Raw genomic sequence first — 26,322 nt, forward strand, 5'->3', positions numbered from 1 at the left:
GGGGGGTCACCATGTAGACCATCAGCACGACACGATCGAATCGCATTGTGCTGATGGAAGGAGACAGAGCGCTCACTCCCTGTGCGATGCCCTGCGATGTCACTATTAACAGCGGGGTGTCAGCTCTTTCATAGAACTGATACCCGCCCTCGATCGCGGCGGCGCTCAGTATGAGCCTGCGCGATCGCGGCGCCGTATCTTTGAGGGAACGCAGCTTCAGCGGCGCCGTATATACACGGCGCATGTCGGGAAGGGGTTAAAGTGCCCCCCCCCCCTCCATTTTCACATTTGGATATTTTCGGATAGTTCCTGTATACGCAAATAAATTTGCAATTTACTGTTTATTAAAATTTTCAGCCATTTTTGAGATATTAAACACTTTATTTGTTTACAGCGCGTTGCCTAGGAGACCGACCAACCCTGCCGTCTAGCTTGTAAGCACTGAGTGGGATTCTAAAGGAACAACATGCTCCGGCGATCCTGGTTGGCTTCCAAACAGTGCTTACAAGCTCAATAGAAGAGAGCTCTGTGTATGTTCTATTGTCTAGCAGTGGTGGTCGGTCTCCAAGCCAACGAGGTAAACAAAATAAAAGTGTTAATGTCTCAAGAATGGTTGAAAATTAGAAGTCACAGTCAATTGCAAAATTGCTTGTATTTATGAGCACTATCTAATAATACCCACTTATGAAAAATGGGAATAACCCCTTGAAGCTTTTGTCATGTAGTCAATGGGAAGAATGATCTATGGAGAGGTCGTTACCTTCTCTAAGTTAAGCTCCATCTGCAGAGTATCCCTCTCCCTGTGAGAGGTCTGCAGCTCTCGCTCCAAACGAAGGACGTCTCCATGTTGGGTGGTGAGTGCCAGCTGTAACTGCTGAGACTTTTGGATCTCCTGTTGAGAGAAAGCCTGCAAGACGAAAGAGGAGAGAATCATGGATGGAAAGAAGGCGAGGAGGAACCTACCTCGGTCCCAGCGGCGACAATCACAGATATAACACAGCTCCCTGCCACTATGTACAGAACTGCGGGGCAAGGAGGCTGAAAGCTCCCCCGGTGAGAAGACATGGGGTCTTCACTCATACCCCTTCATTCTGGCGAGTAGTGAGAGCTGCTTCCTTCCTTCCTTCCGTCAGAGATCTCGGTGACAAGTTCCAACGTGTCGAACTCCTTTTACATATTTCCCATCGATACCGCTCATCTTTTGCGCGCGGAGCTCCATTTTCCCATTGATATTATTTTGGGGGTATATTCAATGTTTTGATCAGTTTTCATTCCAAGTTTTTTTGGTTTTTTTTCAGGATTTGGCAACTTAAAAAAAACGTCACTTCTGGAGTTCAGATTTTTTTTCTTCTTTTCTCTTTAACGGCATTTAATAAGTTTTATCATTTTGATAGATTGGACTTTTACGGATTTATGAAAGGGAGGTGGGGTGGAGGATACAAAATTTTGTTTAATAGTGAAAACATTATGTTTTCTGTTTTTTAGATTTGATTTTTTTTATTTATTAGATGCCAGAAGGCCACTTGAACCTGTGATGGATCATTTGACGGCTTACTCTGTTTACTGCAATACTTTTCTATTGTAGTATGTAGTCACCATGCCGCGCTCCTAGGAAGCCCAAGGGCTTTATATGTGGACCAATGCGGCAGCCATGGAGGCAGTCTGTTAGTCCACAGTAAACCATTGGTAGCCTGCGATCCAGTTGTGGTGGTGGGGCAACTCACAGCTGAGGACAGGGCGCTGCACCTCTATGAGATGGACACCGGGTGGTGAGTGGATTTGTGGCTTTTCGGAGATGCGGTTACCTTCTCCTTCTCCAGCTCCCTCGTTCCTCGGTCATGCGCTCGTCTGCACTCCTCCTGCAGCTCCAGCTCCCGCTGCTCCCAGGATCTCTGCTGCTCCTGCGCTCGCTGCTGCAGCGTCTCCAGCTCTCGCCTTTCCTGCTCTCTCGCTTCCTCCTCCACTTCCCGCTCTTTCTGGAGCTGCGAGACATGAGCTGTCCGCTCCTCGACCTGTAGGGTGAAGATGTCATCAGATCAGTTAGGTGCGGAGGCCCAGCACAGGTTTCGCGCTCGCGCAATGGCAGCACGACGCTCTCACCTGTCTCTGCAGTTCTGTCTGCTGCTCCTTGGCGGCACTCTGCTCCCGGCCCAACGACTCCAGGGCCTCGGCCAGACGCCGCTCCACTTGTGCCAGGATCTGTCGGGTGAAGAGACATGAGAAATGATGGGCACTGGACAGAAAAAGGCGCCTCCATCACTACTCTCAGATAAGGGGAAGAATTATTTTAACCCATCCCTTTAAGGGGCATTCCAGTCTAATTGTATCTACTGTATAGGCGTGGACCATTAGTTCAGTGAGGGATCCCACTGATCACAAGAATGGGGGTACTTGTGTCCCCAACTCTCCTCTGGAAACTAGAGTGTGGACCAGAAGAATTTGGAATCAGCAGCTCCAATTAGGTCGGCACTGGGCCATCTTCTTCAGTGCCACAGACTTGAACTTCACTTGTCTTAGCAACAATTTAGTGACCCAGACAAACCAGGCACTTGCTTCCAAACAATGGGGAAAAAAACGGCCCTTTAACCCTTTCGCAACCCTGGGATTTTGCATTTTTTTGCATTTTCGTTTTTTGCTCCCCTTGTTCCCAGAGCCATAGCGTTTTTATTTTTTGGTCAATATGGCCGTGTGAGGGCTTATTTTTTGCGGGACGAGTTGTACTTTTCAACGCCATTACTAGTTTTACCATATCGTGTACGGGAAAACGGGCAAAAAATTCCAAGTGCGGTGAAATTGCAAAAAAAGTGCAATACCACAGTTGTTTTTTATTTATTTTTTTTACCACGTTCACTGAATGCTAAAACTGACCAGCCCGTCTTATTCTCCCGGTCATTACGAGTTCATAGACACCAAACATGTATAGATTCTTTTTTATTTAAGTGGTGAAAAAAAAATTCCAAAGTTTGGTAAAAAAAAAAAAAATATATAGCGCCATTTTCCAAGACCCGTAGCGTCTCCAATTTTCGAGATCTTGGGCCGGGTGAGGGATTATTTTTTGCGCACCGGGCTGACGTTTTTATTGATAACATTTTGGGGTAGTTCTGATGTTTTGATCGCCCGTTATTGCATTTTATTGCAATTTTGCGGCGACCAAAAAACCTAATTCTGCCGTTTAGAATTTTTTTCTCGTTACGCCGTTTACTGATTTTATTAATTCTTCTTTTATATTGATAGATCGGGCGATTCTGAACGTGGCGATACCAAATATGTGTATGTGGTTTTTTTTATATTATTTTATTTTGAATGGGGCGAAAGGGGGGTGATTTAAACTTTTATATTTTTTTTTATATTTTTAAAAACTTTTTTTTTTCCACTTTTTGCTTGCTTCTATAGTCTCCATAGGAGACTAGAAGCAGTAACTCTGCTACATACAGATGATCAGCAGATCACCTGTATGTAGCAGAAATGGTCCTGTGCTATGAGCGCCGACCACTAGGTGGCGCTCATAGCAACCAGCTCGTGACAACCACAGGCGTCTGCTGCAGACCCTGGGTTGTCATGCCCACCCATTGGTGACCCGCGATCACGTGACGGGGGTCACCGATGGGCGGGGCTTAGGACACGCTTCCTGGAAGCGCGAGTTGACAGCGGCATTTAAACATGTTAACAGCCGCGGGTGGATCGCGATTCCACCCGCGGCTGTTGCGGGCACATGCCAGCTGTAATAATCAGCTGACATGTGCCCGGTTCAGTGCGGGCTCACCGCCGGAGCCATCACTGAACCAGGAGATTACAGCCTGTGCGTACTAATACGTCACAGGCTGAAAAGGGGTTAAGTCAAGTAGTTAAAGGGAAAGTCACGTGACCAGCAGCTCGAGCTACTCCCACATTAAATGCTATGAGACCAGCTGATAATGAGGTGTGCAGAGACGTTCCTGGTTTCAAGGGTTAAACAGGTTTTGTGTTGACCCTGGTTTTCCTGCTGGGTGACTGAAGCTTACATGTTTGGGTAACTTTGGTGGCCTTGTCACTTCTCACCTCCTGGTCCCTGGTCCGGGCCCGTTCGGCCTCCTTCTTCTCCTGCCTGAGACGGTGCACGCTCTCTCCTCTCTGCTGTTCCTGCTGCTTCCAACCTCCGACCACCAGCGCCAGGGTCTGAGGGCACAAAGGTTTGTACAGGTTCAGAAGCCTGAGTGATGGATCCTTCATCCCACCCGTCGGACTGGACAGAACGATGCCCAAAAAATAAACCCGGGACAGCAAAAAGGTTAACAAACTGTGCACATCCGGCCGCCGATGGGAGCTGTCAAGTAACGGAACCCGGCCAACTAGTCTAAGGATAGGCTATAAAGACCGACGCTCCGAACTATCCCTTTTAAAAGGTTATGGCTGATCAGAATATGCTGCAGAAGGCAATATGGAGAGCCCCATCATCTAAGAAATTCTCCTTCACTGTTCTGCCAGCACACATATGAAGTGGACAGACAGGAAGGGAAGCTCCTCCATTATATTAAAGGGGTTGTCCGGCGTGTTTCACTTCAGGAGCTGAGATATGCTGCGGACGTAGTGACCTCCAGACAGCCGGCAGGGATGAAGAGTGTGGGATACCTGCCTCACCTCTCAGCCACAGCCATGTGGGAGCAGAGCACAGCGGCAGGTGTTACTGGGTGAAGGACGCCCCACCGTGGGAGCCAGTGGTATGACTGAGGTCTAGTAGGTGGAGGACGCCCCACTGTGGGAGCCAGTGGGATGACTGAGGTCTAGTAGGTGGAGGACGCCCCACTGTGGGAGCCAGTGGGATGACTGAGGTCTAGTAGGTGGAGGACGCCCCACTGTGGGAGCCAGTGGTATGACTGAGGTCTAGTAGGTGGAGGACGCCCCACTGTGGGAGCCAGTGGTATGACTGAGGTCTAGTAGGTGGAGGACGCCCCACTGTGGGAGCCAGTGGTATGACTGAAGTCTAGTAGGTGGAGGACGCCCCACTGTGGGAGCCAGTGGTATGACTGAGGTCTAGTAGGTGGAGGACGCCCCACTGTGGGAGCCAGTGGTATGACTGAGGTCTAGTAGGTGGAGGACGCCCCACTGTGGGAGCCAGTGGTATGACTGAGGTCTAGTAGATGGAGGACGCCCCACTGTGGGAGCCAGTGGTATGACTGAGGTCTAGTAGATGGAGGACGCCCCACTGTGGGAGCCAGTGGTATGACTGAGGTCTAGTAGGTGGAGGACGCCCCACTGTGGGAGCCAGTGGTATGGCGGAAGTCACCTGGTCCAGTTGCTGGATCATACAATCCTTCCTGCGGTCGGCCGCCAGCATCACAGACGCCCCCTGCTGGAGCTCCAGTATCTCACTCTGCAAGTTTTGGATGTGACGCTCCAGGTGCTGCGGAGAGAGACACTGACATTGGGGGAAGGGACGCCGGGGAACGAGGAGACAGATGAGCCAGCACCACGTGACGCGCTAACAGGATTACATCACACAGAGGCTTAGCCGCTGATCCACAGTCATGACAGATGACGGAGTCACCGAAGAGATCGGGGGACCTCAGAGAGCGAGGCAGGGGGGAGAGACGGGGGACCTCAGAGAGCGAGGCAGGGGGGAGAGACGGGGGACCTCAGAGAGCGAGGCAGGGGGGAGAGACGGGGGACCTCAGAGAGCGAGGCAGGGGGAGAGACGGGGGACCTCAGAGAGCGAGGCAGGGGGGAGAGACGGGGGACCTCAGAGAGCGAGGCAGGGGGGAGAGACGGGGGACCTCAGAGAGCGAGGCAGGGGGGAGAGACGGGGGACCTCAGAGAGCGAGGCAGGGAGGAGAGACGGGGGACCTCAGAGAGCGAGGCAGGGGGGAGAGACGGGGGACCTCAGAGAACGAGGCAGGGGGAGAGACGGGGGACCTCAGAGAGCGAGGCAGGGGGAGAGACGGGGGACCTCAGAGAGGAAGGCAGGGGGAAGAGACGGGGGACCTCAGAGAGGAAGGCAGGGGGAAGAGACGGGGGACCTCAGAGAGCGAGGCAGGGGGGAGAGACGGGGGACCTCAGAGAGCGAGGCAGGGGGGAGAGACGGGGGACCTCAGAGAGCGAGGCAGGGAGGAGAGACGGGGGACCTCAGAGAGCGAGGCAGGGGGGAGAGACGGGGGACCTCAGAGAACGAGGCAGGGGGAGAGAAGGGGGACCTCAGAGAGCGAGGCAGGGGGAGAGACGGGGGACCTCAGAGAGGAAGGCAGGGGGAAGAGACGGGGGACCTCAGAGAGGAAGGCAGGGGGAAGAGACGGGGGACCTCAGAGAGCGAGGCAGGGGGAGAGACGGGGGACCTCAGAGAGCGAGGCAGGGGGAGAGACGGGGGACCTCAGAGAGCGAGGCAGGGGGAGAGACGGGGGACCTCAGAGAGCGAGGCAGGGGGGAGAGACGGGGGACCTCAGAGAGCGAGGCAGGGGGAAGAGACGGGGGACCTCAGAGAGCGAGGCAGGGGGAAGAGACGGGGGACCTCAGAGAGCGAGGCAGGGGGAGAGACGGGGGACCTCAGAGAGCGAGGCAGGGGGAGAGACGGGGGACCTCAGAGAGCAAGGCAGGGGGAGAGACGGGGGACCTCAGAGAGGAAGGCAGGGGGAAGAGACGGGGGACCTCAGAGAGCGAGGCAGGGGGAGAGACGGGGGACCTCAGAGAGCGAGGCAGGGGGAGAGACGGGGGACCTCAGAGAGCGAGGCAGGGGGAGAGACGGGGGACCTCAGAGAGCGAGGCAGGGGGAAGAGACGGGGGACCTCAGAGAGCGAGGCAGGGGGAGAGACGGGGGACCTCAGAGAGCGAGGCAGGGGGAAGAGACGGGGGACCTCAGAGAGCGAGGCAGGGGGAAGAGACGGGGGACCTCAGAGAGCGAGGCAGGGGGAAGAGACGGGGGACCTCAGAGAGCGAGGCAGGGGGAGAGACGGGGGACCTCAGAGAGCGAGGCAGGGGGAGAGACGGGGGACCTCAGAGAGCGAGGCAGGGGGAGAGACGGGGGACCTCAGAGAGCGAGGCAGGGGGGGAGACGGGGGACCTCAGAGCGAGGCAGGGGGAGAGACGGGGGACCTCAGAGAGCGAGGCAGGGGGAAGAGACGGGGGACCTCAGAGAGCGAGGCAGGGGGGAGAGACGGGGGACCTCAGAGAGCGAGGCAGGGGGGAGAGACGGGGGACCTCAGAGAGCGAGGCAGGGGGGAGAGACGGGGGACCTCAGAGAGCGAGGCAGGGGGGAGAGACGGGGGACCTCAGAGAGCGAGGCAGGGGGAGAGACGGGGGACCTCAGAGAGCGAGGCAGGGGGAGAGACGGGGGACCTCAGAGAGCGAGGCAGGGGGAGAGACGGGGGACCTCAGAGAGCGAGGCAGGGGGGAGAGACGGGGGACCTCAGAGAGCGAGGCAGGGGGGAGAGACGGGGGACCTCAGAGAGCGAGGCAGGGGGGAGAGACGGGGGACCTCAGAGAGCGAGGCAGGGGGGAGAGATGGGGGACCTCAGAGAGCGAGGCAGGGGGGAGAGACGGGGGACCTCAGAGAGCGAGGCAGGGGGGAGAGACGGGGGACCTCAGAGAGCGAGGCAGGGGGGAGAGACGGGGGACCTCAGAGAGCGAGGCAGGGGGGAGAGACGGGGGACCTCAGAGAGCGAGGCAGGGGGGAGAGACGGGGGACCTCAGAGAGCGAGGCAGGGGGGAGAGACGGGGGACCTCAGAGAGCGAGGCAGGGGGGAGAGACGGGGGACCTCAGAGAGCGAGGCAGGGGGGAGAGACGGGGGACCTCAGAGAGCGAGGCAGGGGGGAGAGACGGGGGACCTCAGAGAGCGAGGCAGGGGGGAGAGACGGGGGACCTCAGAAAGCGAGGCAGGGGGGAGAGACGGGGGACCTCAGAGAGCGAGGCAGGGGGGAGAGACGGGGGACCTCAGAGAACGAGGCAGGGGGGAGAGACGGGGGACCTCAGAGAGCGAGGCAGGGGGAGACACAGAGGAGTCACAGTACGTGATAATGAGCGATTGAGGGGAGACGGCTAATGGGAAAGAAAAAAAATAAAATAAAACAGACAAAAAGTAAAGAATGAAGAAAGGGGAAAAAGACACTAAAGAAAAACAGAGCGATGGAGGAAAGAAGAGAAAGAGAGGAAAGGAGTGAGACCACTGTAGAAAAAGAGAGAAAGATAAGAGAAAAAAAAAAAAGAGAGACCACTAATGAAAAAAAAAGAGGCACAGAATGAAAGAGATAAAAAAATAGAACATTAGTGAGGCGCACAGACCGGTCCATTGACTGCTTTACCTTGCGCCGCGCCGTCTCTTTCTCCAGGGCGTCTCTCAGCTGGAGGTCGGGCAGCGGGGCGTTGTACAGGGTGGAATATCGAGGGAAAAGCCCCTCCAAGCCAGCGAGAGACAGGGGAGGCGAGAGGTCCTGACCAGGATGGGCACTGAGAGACAGAGAGGTGCGTTACCCGCAGTGTAATAATGGTGGCAGGTCAGTACCAGTCAGCTGTACAGAAAAGGGCGCCCTGCCCGTATGGGGAGCAATATGCCCGGCTGTGACAGTGCAGCAGGGGTGCCCGGCTGTGACAGTGCAGCAGGGGTGCCCGGCTGTGACAGTGCAGCAGGGGTGCCCGGCTGTGACAGTGCAGCAGTGGTGCCCGGCTGTGACAGTGCAGCAGTGGTGCCCGGCAGTGTCCGCGCCTGGGGTAACGTGATTACACGCAGCGCATACATGGACGACCCTTACCTGAGCAAGGCGCTCGTGGTGTCGCTCTGCTGCTCCAGTCTCTTGTCAGCGGCCTCACCTGCAGGAAGAAAGCAATGACGGCTGAGATGAAGCCGCCCATCCCCCCTCGTGGTTTCCATCCATCCGGTCTCACCCACCGTGTGACGTCCCGGTGCTGCCCAGGCTGAGCATCGTCTTCAGGTGGCACCGCAGGGACTCCATCTGCGTGATGTACGGAGAGGGCTCCTGTGGAGGAACGCACCGAGGTTATAGCGATGGAGGAAACAAAAATACAGGAGAAATTCAGTGAAAACTAAGCTTCAAGCATCAGGAGATCCCAACGTTCTGGGGGTCCGGCCTCTCACACACCTATGATCCTTCGGGAGAATGGACTTTGAGACACCATGGATGAGCATGTGCACCACCCAGGTATCCATTGTCTAATCCCTGTGGTTTGCGGTGCATGAGCGGCCATCAGTCCATTCAAAAGGGGCAGTTCAGGGTCCCATCCTCTGGATCATGGGGAGCCCCAGCAACCAGTACTTTATCACCCGTCCCATGCAGAGGTGGGTAACCCCTTTAAACAGGGATAATGTCAGCCAGAGGTATTTGGAAAACTCTTCCCATCACCAACATTTCTGTATGAAGACGGTGATACCATGCATGATATTGGGCAGCAGGAGGATTCATCATAACATACCCTTCTCCCGAAAGTCTCCACACCCTCCTGGAGCCTCCTAGACAGCTCATCGGCTAGCTCCTCCACCTCGGAGGTCATGGCAGGACTCTGAGCCGGCTCTGTCCTTCCTGAGACCTCCTCTTCTTCATCCACTTCTTGGCTGCGTCTCAGAGAGGCGTAGAGCCGAGCGGTGACCTGGGAGGAGACCGCGCGTCTGAGAGAAGGAGACGGGGGGAGAGGAGGGGAGGAAAGATCGGTGACGGAGTGACGCGGAGAAGGAGGCGAGGACAGAGGAAGAGGTTCAATGCCGCTGAGGAGGGAGGCGTCCCGGAGAGAGAAGGCGTGAGGGAGCGCCATGAAAAGAGACAGCGGGGGGAGAGAGAAGCTGCAGGAGAGAGAACACGAATTACTAATATTGTAACAGAAGGGTTAAGTATCTGACCCCAACAACATTACAGGTCACAAGTATGTGGTAACAGATATTGAACATGGCGTCAGGGATTGGCTGCAGCAAAGTATACAGAGACCGTAGAAATGGAGATTTACAGGGGTTGTCTAGGACTAAGCTAAGGATGACCTGTACCTAGGAGAGGTCATCAGAGTGGTGGGGGTCTGACACCCGGCACCCCCGCACTGATCTGCTGTCCTCATCTCCTACAAGTGGACGAACCCAGGAGCGCACGACCCTGTGCTGCGTGTATTGACCGTTCCCATGTACTGCAGGGTACAGCGTATTGAATTGAATGCGATAAGAGCTGCAGTACCGAGAACGGCCACTACACGGTGCACGGAGCCGTACTCACAGTCGATCAGTGGGGGGTCCGGTGTCACACAGATCCGGAATTAAAGGGGGCTTCCCCTAAAAAAAAAAAAAAAAAAAAGTGTTGCCAGAAGGAATGAATACTTGTAAAACAACAGTCGCCTCCGAGCCCTGGAACCAGGACTGCCCCCGCCGGTCTTCAGGTCTCTATGGAAGGAGACGACACGCATCACCAAGCTCATTGACTGTCTGCAGCGGTGATGTGTACTGCGATTCTTTGGAAAAGTGGAAAATTGTGCCTAAGCACTAACGGGCATGTAGCTGTTAACAGAGGCAATTACCAGTCTGCTGCGCCCCACGCCGGAGGTTCAGCTGCTCCCTGTCACCAGAGCAGCGGCTTCTCCTCCCGGACTACTGGCCTCTTAGTGCTTAGGCACATATCTCCTTTAATACCCTAACATAAGGCTGAGTGATAAATATCCAAGTCATGGACAACCCCTTTAAGGCATTCCATACTGTTAGGTATCCTGGAAAACAGCCATGGAGAATAGGTCATCAGTATTAGATCAATGGGGGTCCGACACCCGGTACCCCTCAGCTGAGATCTGCAGCGGCCTGATATAATCCCCCCCAACCCCAGTGACCGTGTGTGACAGCGGCCTCTGTGCGCCCCCCCCGGACATCGCTTGGTTGAGCAGATCTCGTATAGATAGGTCACTCCTCGACAACCCCCGTTAAAACAGAAGACCCCCAATGCCCCACTGAGAGGACGAGCTGCGCCCGAGCCTCTCGGGGACCTCAAAACACAAGTCATGGCTACTAAAGAAGTCACAAGACGAGTTCACACTCCGCGACAGACTGGCATGAGCGGCTCTTCAAGGGACGGTCCAGTAAATAACAACAGAGAGGTGGAAATACCTAGAATATTGCACATAAAGTAATAACGCACAGAAGACGCACTCACTCACAGCACAATCCCGATTCGGCCACTTCCTCACTCTCCAAACGTCTTCTGTCTTTGAACCCCGCTTCCAGAGCCGCCGTGTGACGTCACTCTCCTGCGCCGCACCAGCTAACGGATTCACCATGGCAACGGCCGCTCAGCCGCCATCTTTGTACTCCCCGTACAAACCCTCACCGAGGCCAGGACCGCACATAGCCCTCGGCGCAGGCCCCGGGACTCGGCCTCTCTTCCACCTCACGTGCAACTGTGCGGCCAAACACTGAGGGAAAAATCGCATCGGGCGCAGCGATAGCCGCTGTGATGACGTAACGTGAGTAGGCGGAGCCTGTTAGCGCATGCGCACAGCGTCACTCAGAGGGCGGAAGTGAGGCGTCTATCTTGTGTGCAGAAGGTAGGTGTCTGTGCTCCCGGAGCTGGTAGTCGGGGCTGTCATGTGACCCCCTGACAGGCTGCTACTTGTAGTACTTTCTCATGTCGGCTGTGTTTCCCCCTATATTCCTCCTACGTTGAGTTATTATTGCATGAACTGTTCCCAGCGACGCGCCGTTTCTCTTGACGAAGCCATAGTAACGCCTGTCACCTCCATCATCAGTATCTGGTGACTGCCCGTCGCCTCCATCATCAGTATCTGGTGACCGCCCGTCTCCTCCATCATCAGTATCTGGTGACCTCCCATCTCCTCCATCATCAGTATCTGTTGACCGCCCATCTCCTCCATCATCAGTATCTGGTGACCGCCCATCTCCTCCATCATCAGTATCTGGTGACTGCCCGTCACCTCCATCATCAGTATCTGGTGACTGCCCGTCACCTCCATCATCAGTATCTGGTGACCGCACGTCTCCTCCATCATCAGTATCTGGTGACCGCCCGTCACCTCCATCATCAGTATCTGGTGATCTCCCATCACCTCCATCATCAGTATCTGGTGACCGCCCGTCACCTCCATCATCAGTATCTGGTGACTGCCCGTCACCTCCATCATCAGTATCTGGTGACCGCCCGTCGCCTCCATCATCAGTATCTGGTGACCGCCCGTCACCTCCATCATCCGTATCTGGTGACCGCACGTCTCCTCCATCATCAGTATCTGGTGACCGCCCGTCACCTCCATCATCAGTATCTGGTGACCGCCTGTCGCCTCCATCATCAGTATCTGGTGACCGTCCGTCACCTCCATCATCAGTATCTGGTGACCGCCTGTCGCCTCCATCATCAGTATCTGGTGACCTCCCGTCTCCTCCATCATCAGTATCTGGTGACCGCCCGTCACCTCCATCATCAGTATCTGGTGACCGCCCGTCACCTCCATCATCAGTATCTGGTGACCGCCTGTCGCCTCCATCATCAGTATCTGGTGACCTCCCGTTGCCTCCATCATCAGTATCTGGTGACCGCCCGTCGCCTCCATCATCAGTATCTGGTGACTGCACGTCTCCTCCATCATCAGTATCTGGTGACCGCACGTCTCCTCCATCATCAGTATCTGGTGACCGCCCGTCACCTCCATCATCAGTATCTGGTGACCGCCCGTCACCTCCATCATCAGTATCTGGTGACTGCCCGTCACCTCCATCATCAGTATCTGGTGACCGCCCGTCGCCTCCATCATCAGTATCTGGTGACCGCCCGTCACCTCCATCATCAGTATCTGGTGACAACCCGTTGCCTTCATCATCAGTATCTGGTGACCGCCCGTCTCCTCCATCATCAGTATCTGGTGACCGCCCGTCGCCTCCATCATCAGTATCTGGTGACCTCCCGTCTCCTCCATCATCAGTATCTGGTGACTGCCCGTCGCCTCCATCATCAGTATCTGGTGATTGCCCGTCGCCTCCATCATCAGTATCTGGTGACTGCCCGTCACCTCCATCATCAGTATCTGGTGACTGCCCGTCACCTCCATCATCAGTATCTGGTGACCGCACGTCTCCTCCATCATCAGTATCTGGTGACCGCCTGTCGCCTCCATCATCAGTATCTGGTAATCTCCCATCTCCTCCATTATCAGTATCTGGTGACAACCCGTTGCCTTCATCATCAGTATCTGGTGCCGCCCGTCTCCTCCATCATCAGTATCTGGTGACCGCCCGTCTCCTCCATCATCAGTATCTGGTGACTGCCCGTCGCCTCCATCATCAGTATCTGGTGACCGCCCGTCGCCTCCATCATCAGTATCTGGTGGTTGCCCGTCGCCTCCATCATCAGTATCTGGTGACTGCCCGTCACCTCCATCATCAGTATCTGGTGACTGCCCGTCACCTCCATCATCAGTATCTGGTGACCGCACGTCTCCTCCATCATCAGTATCTGGTGACCGCCCGTCACCTCCATCATCAGTATCTGGTGACCGCCCGTCACCTCCATCATCAGTATCTGGTGACTGCCCGTCACCTCCATCATCAGTATCTGGTGACCGCCCGTCGCCTCCATCATCAGTATCTGGTGACCGCCCGTCACCTCCATCATCAGTATCTGGTGACCGCACGTCTCCTCCATCATCAGTATCTGGTGACCGCCCGTCACCTCCATCATCAGTATCTGGTGACCGCCCGTCACCTCCATCATCAGTATCTGGTGACTGCCCGTCACCTCCATCATCAGTATCTGGTGACCGCCCGTCGCCTCCATCATCAGTATCTGGTGACCGCCCGTCACCTCCATCATCAGTATCTGGTGACCGCACGTCTCCTCCATCATCAGTATCTGGTGACCGCCCGTCACCTCCATCATCAGTATCTGGTGACCGTCCATCACCTCCATCATCAGTATCTGGTGACCTCCCGTCTCCTCCATCATCAGTATCTGGTAATCTCCCATCTCCTCCATTATCAGTATCTGGTGACAACCCGTTGCCTTCATCATCAGTATCTGGTGACCGCCCGTCACCTCCATCATCAGTATCTGGTGACCGCCTGTCGCCTCCATCATCAGTATCTGGTGACCGTCCGTCACCTCCATCATCAGTATCTGGTGACCGCCTGTCGCCTCCATCATCAGTATCTGGTGACCTCCCGTCTCCTCCATCATCAGTATCTGGTGACCGCCCGTCACCTCCATCATCAGTATCTGGTGACCGCCCGTCACCTCCATCATCAGTATCTGGTGACCGCCTGTCGCCTCCATCATCAGTATCTGGTGACCTCCCGTCTCCTCCATCATCAGTATCTGGTAATCTCCCATCTCCTCCATTATCAGTATCTGGTGACAACCCGTTGCCTTCATCATCAGTATCTGGTGACCGCCCGTCTCCTCCATCATCAGTATCTGGTGACCGCCCGTCTCCTCCATCATCAGTATCTGGTGACTGCCCGTCGCCTCCATCATCAGTATCTGGTGACCGCCCGTCGCCTCCATCATCAGTATCTGGTGGTTAACCGTCGCCTCCATCATCAGTATCTGGTGACTGCCCGTCACCTCCATCATCAGTATCTGGTGACTGCCCGTCACCTCCATCATCAGTATCTGGTGACCGCACGTCTCCTCCATCATCAGTATCTGGTGACCGCCCGTCACCTCCATCATCAGTATCTGGTGACCGCCCGTCACCTCCATCATCAGTATCTGGTGACTGCCCGTCACCTCCATCATCAGTATCTGGTGACCGCCCGTCGCCTCCATCATCAGTATCTGGTGACCGCCCGTCACCTCCATCATCAGTATCTGGTGACAACCCGTTGCCTTCATCATCAGTATCTGGTGACCGCCCGTCTCCTCCATCATCAGTATCTGGTGACCGCCCGTCGCCTCCATCATCAGTATCTGGTGACCTCCCGTCTCCTCCATCATCAGTATCTGGTGACTGCCCGTCGCCTCCATCATCAGTATCTGGTGATTGCCCGTCGCCTCCATCATCAGTATCTGGTGACTGCCCGTCACCTCCATCATCAGTATCTGGTGACTGCCCGTCACCTCCATCATCAGTATCTGGTGACCGCACGTCTCCTCCATCATCAGTATCTGGTGACCGCCTGTCGCCTCCATCATCAGTATCTGGTAATCTCCCATCTCCTCCATTATCAGTATCTGGTGACAACCCGTTGCCTTCATCATCAGTATCTGGTGCCGCCCGTCTCCTCCATCATCAGTATCTGGTGACCGCCCGTCTCCTCCATCATCAGTATCTGGTGACTGCCCGTCGCCTCCATCATCAGTATCTGGTGACCGCCCGTCGCCTCCATCATCAGTATCTGGTGGTTGCCCGTCGCCTCCATCATCAGTATCTGGTGACTGCCCGTCACCTCCATCATCAGTATCTGGTGACTGCCCGTCACCTCCATCATCAGTATCTGGTGACCGCACGTCTCCTCCATCATCAGTATCTGGTGACCGCCCGTCACCTCCATCATCAGTATCTGGTGACCGCCCGTCACCTCCATCATCAGTATCTGGTGACTGCCCGTCACCTCCATCATCAGTATCTGGTGACCGCCCGTCGCCTCCATCATCAGTATCTGGTGACCGCCCGTCACCTCCATCATCAGTATCTGGTGACCGCACGTCTCCTCCATCATCAGTATCTGGTGACCGCCCGTCACCTCCATCATCAGTATCTGGTGACCGTCCATCACCTCCATCATCAGTATCTGGTGACCTCCCGTCTCCTCCATCATCAGTATCTGGTAATCTCCCATCTCCTCCATTATCAGTATCTGGTGACAACCCGTTGCCTTCATCATCAGTATCTGGTGACCGCCCGTCTCCTCCATCATCAGTATCTGGTGACCGCCCGTCGCCTCCATCATCAGTATCTGGTGACCTCCCGTCTCCTCCATCATCAGTATCTGGTGACTGCCCGTCGCCTCCATCATCAGTATCTGGTGGTTGCCCGTCGCCTCCATCATCAGTATCTGGTGACTGCCCGTCACCTCCATCATCAGTATCTGGTGACTGCCCGTCACCTCCATCATCAGTATCTGGTGACCGCACGTCTCCTCCATCATCAGTATCTGGTGACCGCCCGTCACCTCCATCATCAGTATCTGGTGACCGCCCGTCACCTCCATCATCAGTATCTGGTGACTGCCCGTCACCTCCATCATCAGTATCTGGTGACCGCCCGTCGCCTCCATCATCAGTATCTGGTGACCGCCCGTCACCTCCATCATCAGTATCTGGTGACCGCACGTCTCCTCCATCATCAGTATCTGGTGACCGCCCGTCACCTCCATCATCAGTATCTGGTGACCGCCTGTCGCCTCCATCATCAGTATCTGGTGACCGTCCGTCACCTCCATCATCAGTATCTGGTGACCTCCCGTCTCCTCCATCATCAGTATCTGGTAATCTCCCATCTCCTCCATTATCAGTATCTGGTGACAACCCGTTGCCTTCATCATCAGTATCTGGTGACCGCCCGTCTCCTCCATCATCAGTATCTGGTGACCGCCAGTCGCCTCCATAATCAGTATCTGGTGACCTCCCGTCGCCTCCATCATCAGTATCTGGTGATTGCCCGTCACCTCCATCATCAGTATCTGGTGATCTCCCGTCGCCTCCATCATCAGTATCTGGTGACTTCCCGTCGCCTTCATTATCAGTATCTGGTGACCTCCCGTCGCCTCCATCATCAGTATCTGGTGACCGCCCGTCGCCTCCATCATCAGTATCTGGTGACTGCCCGTCTCCTCCATCCTCAGTATCTGGTGACTGCACGTCTCCTCCATCATCAGTATCTGGTGACTTCACGTCGCCTTCATCATCAGTATCTGGTGACCTCCCGTCGCTTCCATCATCAGTATCTGGTGACCGCCCGTCGCCTCCATCATCTGTATCTGGTGACCTCCTGTCGCCTCCATCATCAGTATCTGGTGACCGCCCGTCGCCTCCATCATCAGTATCTGGTGACTGCCCGTCTCCTCCGTCATCCGTATCTCGTAACTGCACGTCTCCTCCATCATCAGTATCTGGTGACTTCACGTCGCCTTCATCATCAGTATCTGGTGACCTCCCGTCGCCTCCATCATCAGTATCTGGTGACCGCCCGTCGCCTCCATCATCAGTATCTGGTGACCGCCCGTCACCTCCATCATCAGTATCTGGTGACCGCCCGTCACCTCCATCATCAGTATCTTGTGACCGCCTCTCACCTCCATCATCAGTATCTGGTGACCGCCCGTCACCTCCATCATCAGTATCTGGTGACCGCCCGTAACCTCCATCATCAGTATCTGGTGACCTCCCGTCTCCTCCATCATCAGTATCTGGTGATCTCCCGTCGCCTCCATCATCAGTATCTGGTGACCTCCCGTCGCCTCCATCATCAGTATCTGGTGACCACCCGTCACCTCCATCATCAGTATCTGGTGACTGCACGTCGCCTCCATCATCAGTATCTGGTGACCTCCCGTCGCCTCCATCATCAGTATCTGGTGACCACCCGTCGCCTCCATCATCAGTATCTGGTGACCTCCCGTCGCCTCCATCATCAGTATCTGGTGACCACCCGTCGCCTCCATCATCAGTATCTGGTGACTGCACGTCGCCTCCATCATCAGTATCTGGTGACTTCCCGTCGCCTTCATCATCAGTATCTGGTGACCTCCCGTCGCCTCCATCATCAGTATCTGGTGACCTCTCGTCGCCTCCATCATCAGTATCTGGTGACCGCCCGTCACCTCCATCATCAGTATCTGGTGACCTCCCGTCGCCTCCATCATCAGTATCTGGTGACCTCCCGTCGCCTCCATCATCAGTATCTGGTGACTGCACGTCGCCTCCATCATCAGTATCTGGTGACTGCACGTCGCCTCCATCATCTGTATCTGGTGACTGAACGTCTCCTCCATCATCAGTATCTGGTGACTTCACGTCGCCTTCATCAGTATCTGGTGACCTCCCGTCGCCTCCATCATCAGTATCTGGTGACCACCCGTCGCCTGCATCATCAGTATCTGGTGACTGCACGTCGCCTCCATCATCAGTATCTGGTGACTTCCCGTCGCCTTCATCATCAGTATCTGGTGACCGCCCTTCGCCTCCATCATCAGTATCTGGTGACTGCACGTCGCCTCCATCATCAGTATCTGGTGACTTCCCGTCGCCTTCATCATCAGTATCTGGTGACCTCCCGTCGCCTCCATCATCAGTATCTGGTGACCTCCCGTCGCCTCCATCATCAGTATCTGGTGACCGCCCGTCACCTCCATCATCAGTATCTGGTGACCTCCCGTCGCCTCCATCATCAGTATCTGGTGACCTCCCGTCGCCTCCATCATCAGTATCTGGTGACTGCACGTCGCCTCCATCATCAGTATCTGGTGACTGCACGTCGCCTCCATCATCAGTATCTGGTGACTGCAAGTCTCCTCCATCATCAGTATCTGGTGACTTCACGTCGCCTTCATCAGTATCTGGTGACCTCCCGTCGCCTCCATCATCAGTATCTGGTGACCACCCGTCGCCTCCATCATCAGTATCTGGTGACTGCACGTCACCTCCATCATCAGTATCTGGTGACCGTCCGTCGCCTCCATCATCAGTATCTGGTGACCTCCCGTCTCCTCCATCATCAGTATCTGGTAATCTCCCATCTCCTCCATTATCAGTATCTGGTGACAACCCGTTGCCTTCATCAGTATCTGGTGACCGCCCGTCTCCTCCATCATCAGTATCTGGTGACCGCCCGTCACCTCCATCATCAGTATCTGGTGACCGCCTGTCGCCTCCATCATCAGTATCTGGTGACCGTCCGTCACCTCCATCATCAGTATCTGGTGACCGCCTGTCGCCTCCATCATCAGTATCTGGTGACCTCCCGTCTCCTCCATCATCAGTATCTGGTGACCGCCCGTCACCTCCATCATCAGTATCTGGTGACCGCCCGTCACCTCCATCATCAGTATCTGGTGACCGCCTGTCGCCTCCATCATCAGTATCTGGTGACCTCCCGTTGCCTCCATCATCAGTATCTGGTGACCGCCCGTCGCCTCCATCATCAGTATCTGGTGACTGCACGTCTCCTCCATCATCAGTATCTGGTGACCGCACGTCTCCTCCATCATCAGTATCTGGTGACCGCCCGTCACCTCCATCATCAGTATCTGGTGACCGCCCGTCACCTCCATCATCAGTATCTGGTGACTGCCCGTCACCTCCATCATCAGTATCTGGTGACCGCCCGTCGCCTCCATCATCAGTATCTGGTGACCGCCCGTCACCTCCATCATCAGTATCTGGTGACAACCCGTTGCCTTCATCATCAGTATCTGGTGACCGCCCGTCTCCTCCATCATCAGTATCTGGTGACCGCCCGTCGCCTCCATCATCAGTATCTGGTGACCTCCCGTCTCCTCCATCATCAGTATCTGGTGACTGCCCGTCGCCTCCATCATCAGTATCTGGTGATTGCCCGTCGCCTCCATCATCAGTATCTGGTGACTGCCCGTCACCTCCATCATCAGTATCTGGTGACTGCCCGTCACCTCCATCATCAGTATCTGGTGACCGCACGTCTCCTCCATCATCAGTATCTGGTGACCGCCTGTCGCCTCCATCATCAGTATCTGGTAATCTCCCATCTCCTCCATTATCAGTATCTGGTGACAACCCGTTGCCTTCATCATCAGTATCTGGTGCCGCCCGTCTCCTCCATCATCAGTATCTGGTGACCGCCCGTCTCCTCCATCATCAGTATCTGGTGACTGCCCGTCGCCTCCATCATCAGTATCTGGTGACCGCCCGTCGCCTCCATCATCAGTATCTGGTGGTTGCCCGTCGCCTCCATCATCAGTATCTGGTGACTGCCCGTCACCTCCATCATCAGTATCTGGTGACTGCCCGTCACCTCCATCATCAGTATCTGGTGACCGCACGTCTCCTCCATCATCAGTATCTGGTGACCGCCCGTCACCTCCATCATCAGTATCTGGTGACCGCCCGTCACCTCCATCATCAGTATCTGGTGACTGCCCGTCACCTCCATCATCAGTATCTGGTGACCGCCCGTCGCCTCCATCATCAGTATCTGGTGACCGCCCGTCACCTCCATCATCAGTATCTGGTGACCGCACGTCTCCTCCATCATCAGTATCTGGTGACCGCCCGTCACCTCCATCATCAGTATCTGGTGACCGCCCGTCACCTCCATCATCAGTATCTGGTGACTGCCCGTCACCTCCATCATCAGTATCTGGTGACCGCCCGTCGCCTCCATCATCAGTATCTGGTGACCGCCCGTCACCTCCATCATCAGTATCTGGTGACCGCACGTCTCCTCCATCATCAGTATCTGGTGACCGCCCGTCACCTCCATCATCAGTATCTGGTGACCGTCCATCACCTCCATCATCAGTATCTGGTGACCTCCCGTCTCCTCCATCATCAGTATCTGGTAATCTCCCATCTCCTCCATTATCAGTATCTGGTGACAACCCGTTGCCTTCATCATCAGTATCTGGTGACCGCCCGTCACCTCCATCATCAGTATCTGGTGACCGCCTGTCGCCTCCATCATCAGTATCTGGTGACCGTCCGTCACCTCCATCATCAGTATCTGGTGACCGCCTGTCGCCTCCATCATCAGTATCTGGTGACCTCCCGTCTCCTCCATCATCAGTATCTGGTGACCGCCCGTCACCTCCATCATCAGTATCTGGTGACCGCCCGTCACCTCCATCATCAGTATCTGGTGACCGCCTGTCGCCTCCATCATCAGTATCTGGTGACCTCCCGTCTCCTCCATCATCAGTATCTGGTAATCTCCCATCTCCTCCATTATCAGTATCTGGTGACAACCCGTTGCCTTCATCATCAGTATCTGGTGACCGCCCGTCTCCTCCATCATCAGTATCTGGTGACCGCCCGTCTCCTCCATCATCAGTATCTGGTGACTGCCCGTCGCCTCCATCATCAGTATCTGGTGACCGCCCGTCGCCTCCATCATCAGTATCTGGTGGTTAACCGTCGCCTCCATCATCAGTATCTGGTGACTGCCCGTCACCTCCATCATCAGTATCTGGTGACTGCCCGTCACCTCCATCATCAGTATCTGGTGACCGCACGTCTCCTCCATCATCAGTATCTGGTGACCGCCCGTCACCTCCATCATCAGTATCTGGTGACCGCCCGTCGCCTCCATCATCAGTATCTGGTGACCGCCCGTCACCTCCATCATCAGTATCTGGTGACAACCCGTTGCCTTCATCATCAGTATCTGGTGACCGCCCGTCTCCTCCATCATCAGTATCTGGTGACCGCCCGTCGCCTCCATCATCAGTATCTGGTGACCTCCCGTCTCCTCCATCATCAGTATCTGGTGACTGCCCGTCGCCTCCATCATCAGTATCTGGTGATTGCCCGTCGCCTCCATCATCAGTATCTGGTGACTGCCCGTCACCTCCATCATCAGTATCTGGTGACTGCCCGTCACCTCCATCATCAGTATCTGGTGACCGCACGTCTCCTCCATCATCAGTATCTGGTGACCGCCTGTCGCCTCCATCATCAGTATCTGGTAATCTCCCATCTCCTCCATTATCAGTATCTGGTGACAACCCGTTGCCTTCATCATCAGTATCTGGTGCCGCCCGTCTCCTCCATCATCAGTATCTGGTGACCGCCCGTCTCCTCCATCATCAGTATCTGGTGACTGCCCGTCGCCTCCATCATCAGTATCTGGTGACCGCCCGTCGCCTCCATCATCAGTATCTGGTGACCGCCCGTCGCCTCCATCATCAGTATCTGGTGACTGCCCGTCACCTCCATCATCAGTATCTGGTGACTGCCCGTCACCTCCATCATCAGTATCTGGTGACCGCACGTCTCCTCCATCATCAGTATCTGGTGACCGCCCGTCACCTCCATCATCAGTATCTGGTGACCGCCCGTCACCTCCATCATCAGTATCTGGTGACTGCCCGTCACCTCCATCATCAGTATCTGGTGACCGCCCGTCGCCTCCATCATCAGTATCTGGTGACCGCCCGTCACCTCCATCATCAGTATCTGGTGACCGCACGTCTCCTCCATCATCAGTATCTGGTGACCGCCCGTCACCTCCATCATCAGTATCTGGTGACCGTCCATCACCTCCATCATCAGTATCTGGTGACCTCCCGTCTCCTCCATCATCAGTATCTGGTAATCTCCCATCTCCTCCATTATCAGTATCTGGTGACAACCCGTTGCCTTCATCATCAGTATCTGGTGACCGCCCGTCTCCTCCATCATCAGTATCTGGTGACCGCCCGTCGCCTCCATCATCAGTATCTGGTGACCTCCCGTCTCCTCCATCATCAGTATCTGGTGACTGCCCGTCGCCTCCATCATCAGTATCTGGTGGTTGCCCGTCGCCTCCATCATCAGTATCTGGTGACTGCCCGTCACCTCCATCATCAGTATCTGGTGACTGCCCGTCACCTCCATCATCAGTATCTGGTGACCGCACGTCTCCTCCATCATCAGTATCTGGTGACCGCCCGTCACCTCCATCATCAGTATCTGGTGACCGCCCGTCACCTCCATCATCAGTATCTGGTGACTGCCCGTCACCTCCATCATCAGTATCTGGTGACCGCCCGTCGCCTCCATCATCAGTATCTGGTGACCGCCCGTCACCTCCATCATCAGTATCTGGTGACCGCACGTCTCCTCCATCATCAGTATCTGGTGACCGCCCGTCACCTCCATCATCAGTATCTGGTGACCGCCTGTCGCCTCCATCATCAGTATCTGGTGACCGTCCGTCACCTCCATCATCAGTATCTGGTGACCTCCCGTCTCCTCCATCATCAGTATCTGGTAATCTCCCATCTCCTCCATTATCAGTATCTGGTGACAACCCGTTGCCTTCATCATCAGTATCTGGTGACCGCCCGTCTCCTCCATCATCAGTATCTGGTGACCGCCAGTCGCCTCCATAATCAGTATCTGGTGACCTCCCGTCGCCTCCATCATCAGTATCTGGTGATTGCCCGTCACCTCCATCATCAGTATCTGGTGATCTCCCGTCGCCTCCATCATCAGTATCTGGTGACTTCCCGTCGCCTTCATTATCAGTATCTGGTGACCTCCCGTCGCCTCCATCATCAGTATCTGGTGACCGCCCGTCGCCTCCATCATCAGTATCTGGTGACTGCCCGTCTCCTCCATCCTCAGTATCTGGTGACTGCACGTCTCCTCCATCATCAGTATCTGGTGACTTCACGTCGCCTTCATCATCAGTATCTGGTGACCTCCCGTCGCTTCCATCATCAGTATCTGGTGACCGCCCGTCGCCTCCATCATCTGTATCTGGTGACCTCCTGTCGCCTCCATCATCAGTATCTGGTGACCGCCCGTCGCCTCCATCATCAGTATCTGGTGACTGCCCGTCTCCTCCGTCATCCGTATCTCGTAACTGCACGTCTCCTCCATCATCAGTATCTGGTGACTTCACGTCGCCTTCATCATCAGTATCTGGTGACCTCCCGTCGCCTCCATCATCAGTATCTGGTGACCGCCCGTCGCCTCCATCATCAGTATCTGGTGACCGCCCGTCACCTCCATCATCAGTATCTGGTGACCGCCCGTCACCTCCATCATCAGTATCTTGTGACCGCCTCTCACCTCCATCATCAGTATCTGGTGACCGCCCGTCACCTCCATCATCAGTATCTGGTGACCGCCCGTAACCTCCATCATCAGTATCTGGTGACCTCCCGTCTCCTCCATCATCAGTATCTGGTGATCTCCCGTCGCCTCCATCATCAGTATCTGGTGACCTCCCGTCGCCTCCATCATCAGTATCTGGTGACCACCCGTCACCTCCATCATCAGTATCTGGTGACTGCACGTCGCCTCCATCATCAGTATCTGGTGACCTCCCGTCGCCTCCATCATCAGTATCTGGTGACCACCCGTCGCCTCCATCATCAGTATCTGGTGACCTCCCGTCGCCTCCATCATCAGTATCTGGTGACCACCCGTCGCCTCCATCATCAGTATCTGGTGACTGCACGTCGCCTCCATCATCAGTATCTGGTGACTTCCCGTCGCCTTCATCATCAGTATCTGGTGACCTCCCGTCGCCTCCATCATCAGTATCTGGTGACCTCTCGTCGCCTCCATCATCAGTATCTGGTGACCGCCCGTCACCTCCATCATCAGTATCTGGTGACCTCCCGTCGCCTCCATCATCAGTATCTGGTGACCTCCCGTCGCCTCCATCATCAGTATCTGGTGACTGCACGTCGCCTCCATCATCAGTATCTGGTGACTGCACGTCGCCTCCATCATCTGTATCTGGTGACTGAACGTCTCCTCCATCATCAGTATCTGGTGACTTCACGTCGCCTTCATCAGTATCTGGTGACCTCCCGTCGCCTCCATCATCAGTATCTGGTGACCACCCGTCGCCTGCATCATCAGTATCTGGTGACTGCACGTCGCCTCCATCATCAGTATCTGGTGACTTCCCGTCGCCTTCATCATCAGTATCTGGTGACCGCCCTTCGCCTCCATCATCAGTATCTGGTGACTGCACGTCGCCTCCATCATCAGTATCTGGTGACTTCCCGTCGCCTTCATCATCAGTATCTGGTGACCTCCCGTCGCCTCCATCATCAGTATCTGGTGACCTCCCGTCGCCTCCATCATCAGTATCTGGTGACCGCCCGTCACCTCCATCATCAGTATCTGGTGACCTCCCGTCGCCTCCATCATCAGTATCTGGTGACCTCCCGTCGCCTCCATCATCAGTATCTGGTGACTGCACGTCGCCTCCATCATCAGTATCTGGTGACTGCACGTCGCCTCCATCATCAGTATCTGGTGACTGCAAGTCTCCTCCATCATCAGTATCTGGTGACTTCACGTCGCCTTCATCAGTATCTGGTGACCTCCCGTCGCCTCCATCATCAGTATCTGGTGACCACCCGTCGCCTCCATCATCAGTATCTGGTGACTGCACGTCACCTCCATCATCAGTATCTGGTGACCGTCCGTCGCCTCCATCATCAGTATCTGGTGACCTCCCGTCTCCTCCATCATCAGTATCTGGTAATCTCCCATCTCCTCCATTATCAGTATCTGGTGACAACCCGTTGCCTTCATCAGTATCTGGTGACCGCCCGTCTCCTCCATCATCAGTATCTGGTGACCGCCCGTCGCCTCCATCATCAGTATCTGGTGACCGCCCGTCACCTCCATCATCAGTATCTGGTGACCTCCCGTCGCCTCCATCATCAGTATCTGGTGACCTCCCGTCGCCTCCATCATCAGTATCTGGTGACTGCACGTCGCCTCCATCATCAGTATCTGGTGACTGCACGTCGCCTCCATCATCAGTATCTGGTGACTGCACGTCTCCTCCATCATCAGTATCTGGTGACTTCACGTCGCCTTCATCAGTATCTGGTGACCTCCCGTCGCCTCCATCATCAGTATCTGGTGACCACCCGTCGCCTCCATCATCAGTATCTGGTGACTGCACGTCGCCTCCATCATCAGTATCTGGTGACTTCCCGTCGCCTTCATCATCAGTATCTGGTGACCTCCCGTCGCCTCCATCATCAGTATCTGGTGACCTCCCGTCGCCTCCATCATCAGTATCTGGTGACCGCCCGTCACCTCCATCATCAGTATCTGGTGACCTCCCGTCGCCTCCATCATCAGTATCTGGTGACCTCCCGTCGCCTCCATCATCAGTATCTGGTGACCTCCCGTCGCCTCCATCATCAGTATCTGGTGACCTCCCGTCGCCTCCATCATCAGTATCTGGTGACTGCACGTCGCCTCCATCATCAGTATCTGGTGACTGCACGTCGCCTCCATCATCAGTATCTGGTGACTGCACGTCTCCTCCATCATCAGTATCTGGTGACTTCACGTCGCCTTCATCAGTATCTGGTGACCTCCCGTCGCCTCCATCATCAGTATCTGGTGACCACCCGTCGCCTCCATCATCAGTATCTGGTGACTGCACGTCGCCTCCATCATCAGTATCTGGTGACTGCACGTCGCCTCCATCATCAGTATCTGGTGACTGCACGTCTCCTCCATCATCAGTATCTGGTGACTTCACGTCTCCTTCATCATCAGTATCTGGTGACTGCCCGTCACCTCCATCATCAGTATCTGGTGACCGCCCGTCACCTCCATCATCAGTATCTGGTGACCGCCCGTCACCTCCATCATCAGTATCTGGTGACTGCCCGTCACCTCCATCATCAGTATCTGGTGACCGCCCGTCGCCTCCATCATCAGTGTCTGGTGACCGCCCGTCACCTCCATCATCAGTATCTGGTGACC

At 55.3% G+C, this 26,322-nt stretch overlaps 2 protein-coding genes across 2 annotated transcripts in view; one reads left to right on the forward strand and one right to left on the reverse strand.

Annotated features, from left to right (window-relative positions):
- Window positions 1–11,171, reverse strand: part of CNTROB (centrobin, centriole duplication and spindle assembly protein) — a 44,067-nt gene extending 32,896 nt beyond the window's left edge. Inside the window, exons 1-10 of the mRNA XM_073654526.1 lie at window positions 11,095–11,171; window positions 9,392–9,755; window positions 8,850–8,937; window positions 8,713–8,770; window positions 8,266–8,410; window positions 5,264–5,380; window positions 4,039–4,155; window positions 2,101–2,199; window positions 1,806–2,012; window positions 761–907 (exon numbers count right to left, since the gene is read on the reverse strand). Coding sequence (XP_073510627.1) covers window positions 761–907; window positions 1,806–2,012; window positions 2,101–2,199; window positions 4,039–4,155; window positions 5,264–5,380; window positions 8,266–8,410; window positions 8,713–8,770; window positions 8,850–8,937; window positions 9,392–9,727 — 1,314 coding nt within the window. The 5' untranslated portion in view covers window positions 9,728–9,755; window positions 11,095–11,171. The remainder of the gene's footprint in view (window positions 1–760; window positions 908–1,805; window positions 2,013–2,100; window positions 2,200–4,038; window positions 4,156–5,263; window positions 5,381–8,265; window positions 8,411–8,712; window positions 8,771–8,849; window positions 8,938–9,391; window positions 9,756–11,094) is intronic.
- Window positions 11,172–11,338: 167 nt separating this feature from the next.
- TRAPPC1 (trafficking protein particle complex subunit 1) overlaps window positions 11,339–26,322 on the forward strand; it is a 72,164-nt gene continuing 57,180 nt past the window's right edge. The window contains exon 1 of the mRNA XM_073654528.1: window positions 11,339–11,485. The gene's annotated coding sequence lies outside the window, so the exon portion shown is untranslated. The remainder of the gene's footprint in view (window positions 11,486–26,322) is intronic.

This window comes from Phyllobates terribilis, unplaced genomic scaffold (genome assembly GCF_046119375.1).
Source record: "Phyllobates terribilis strain yellow unplaced genomic scaffold, ASM4611937v1 Scaffold_11__3_contigs__length_659146591, whole genome shotgun sequence".
In the NCBI taxonomy this organism is placed as follows: domain Eukaryota; kingdom Metazoa; phylum Chordata; class Amphibia; order Anura; family Dendrobatidae; genus Phyllobates; species Phyllobates terribilis.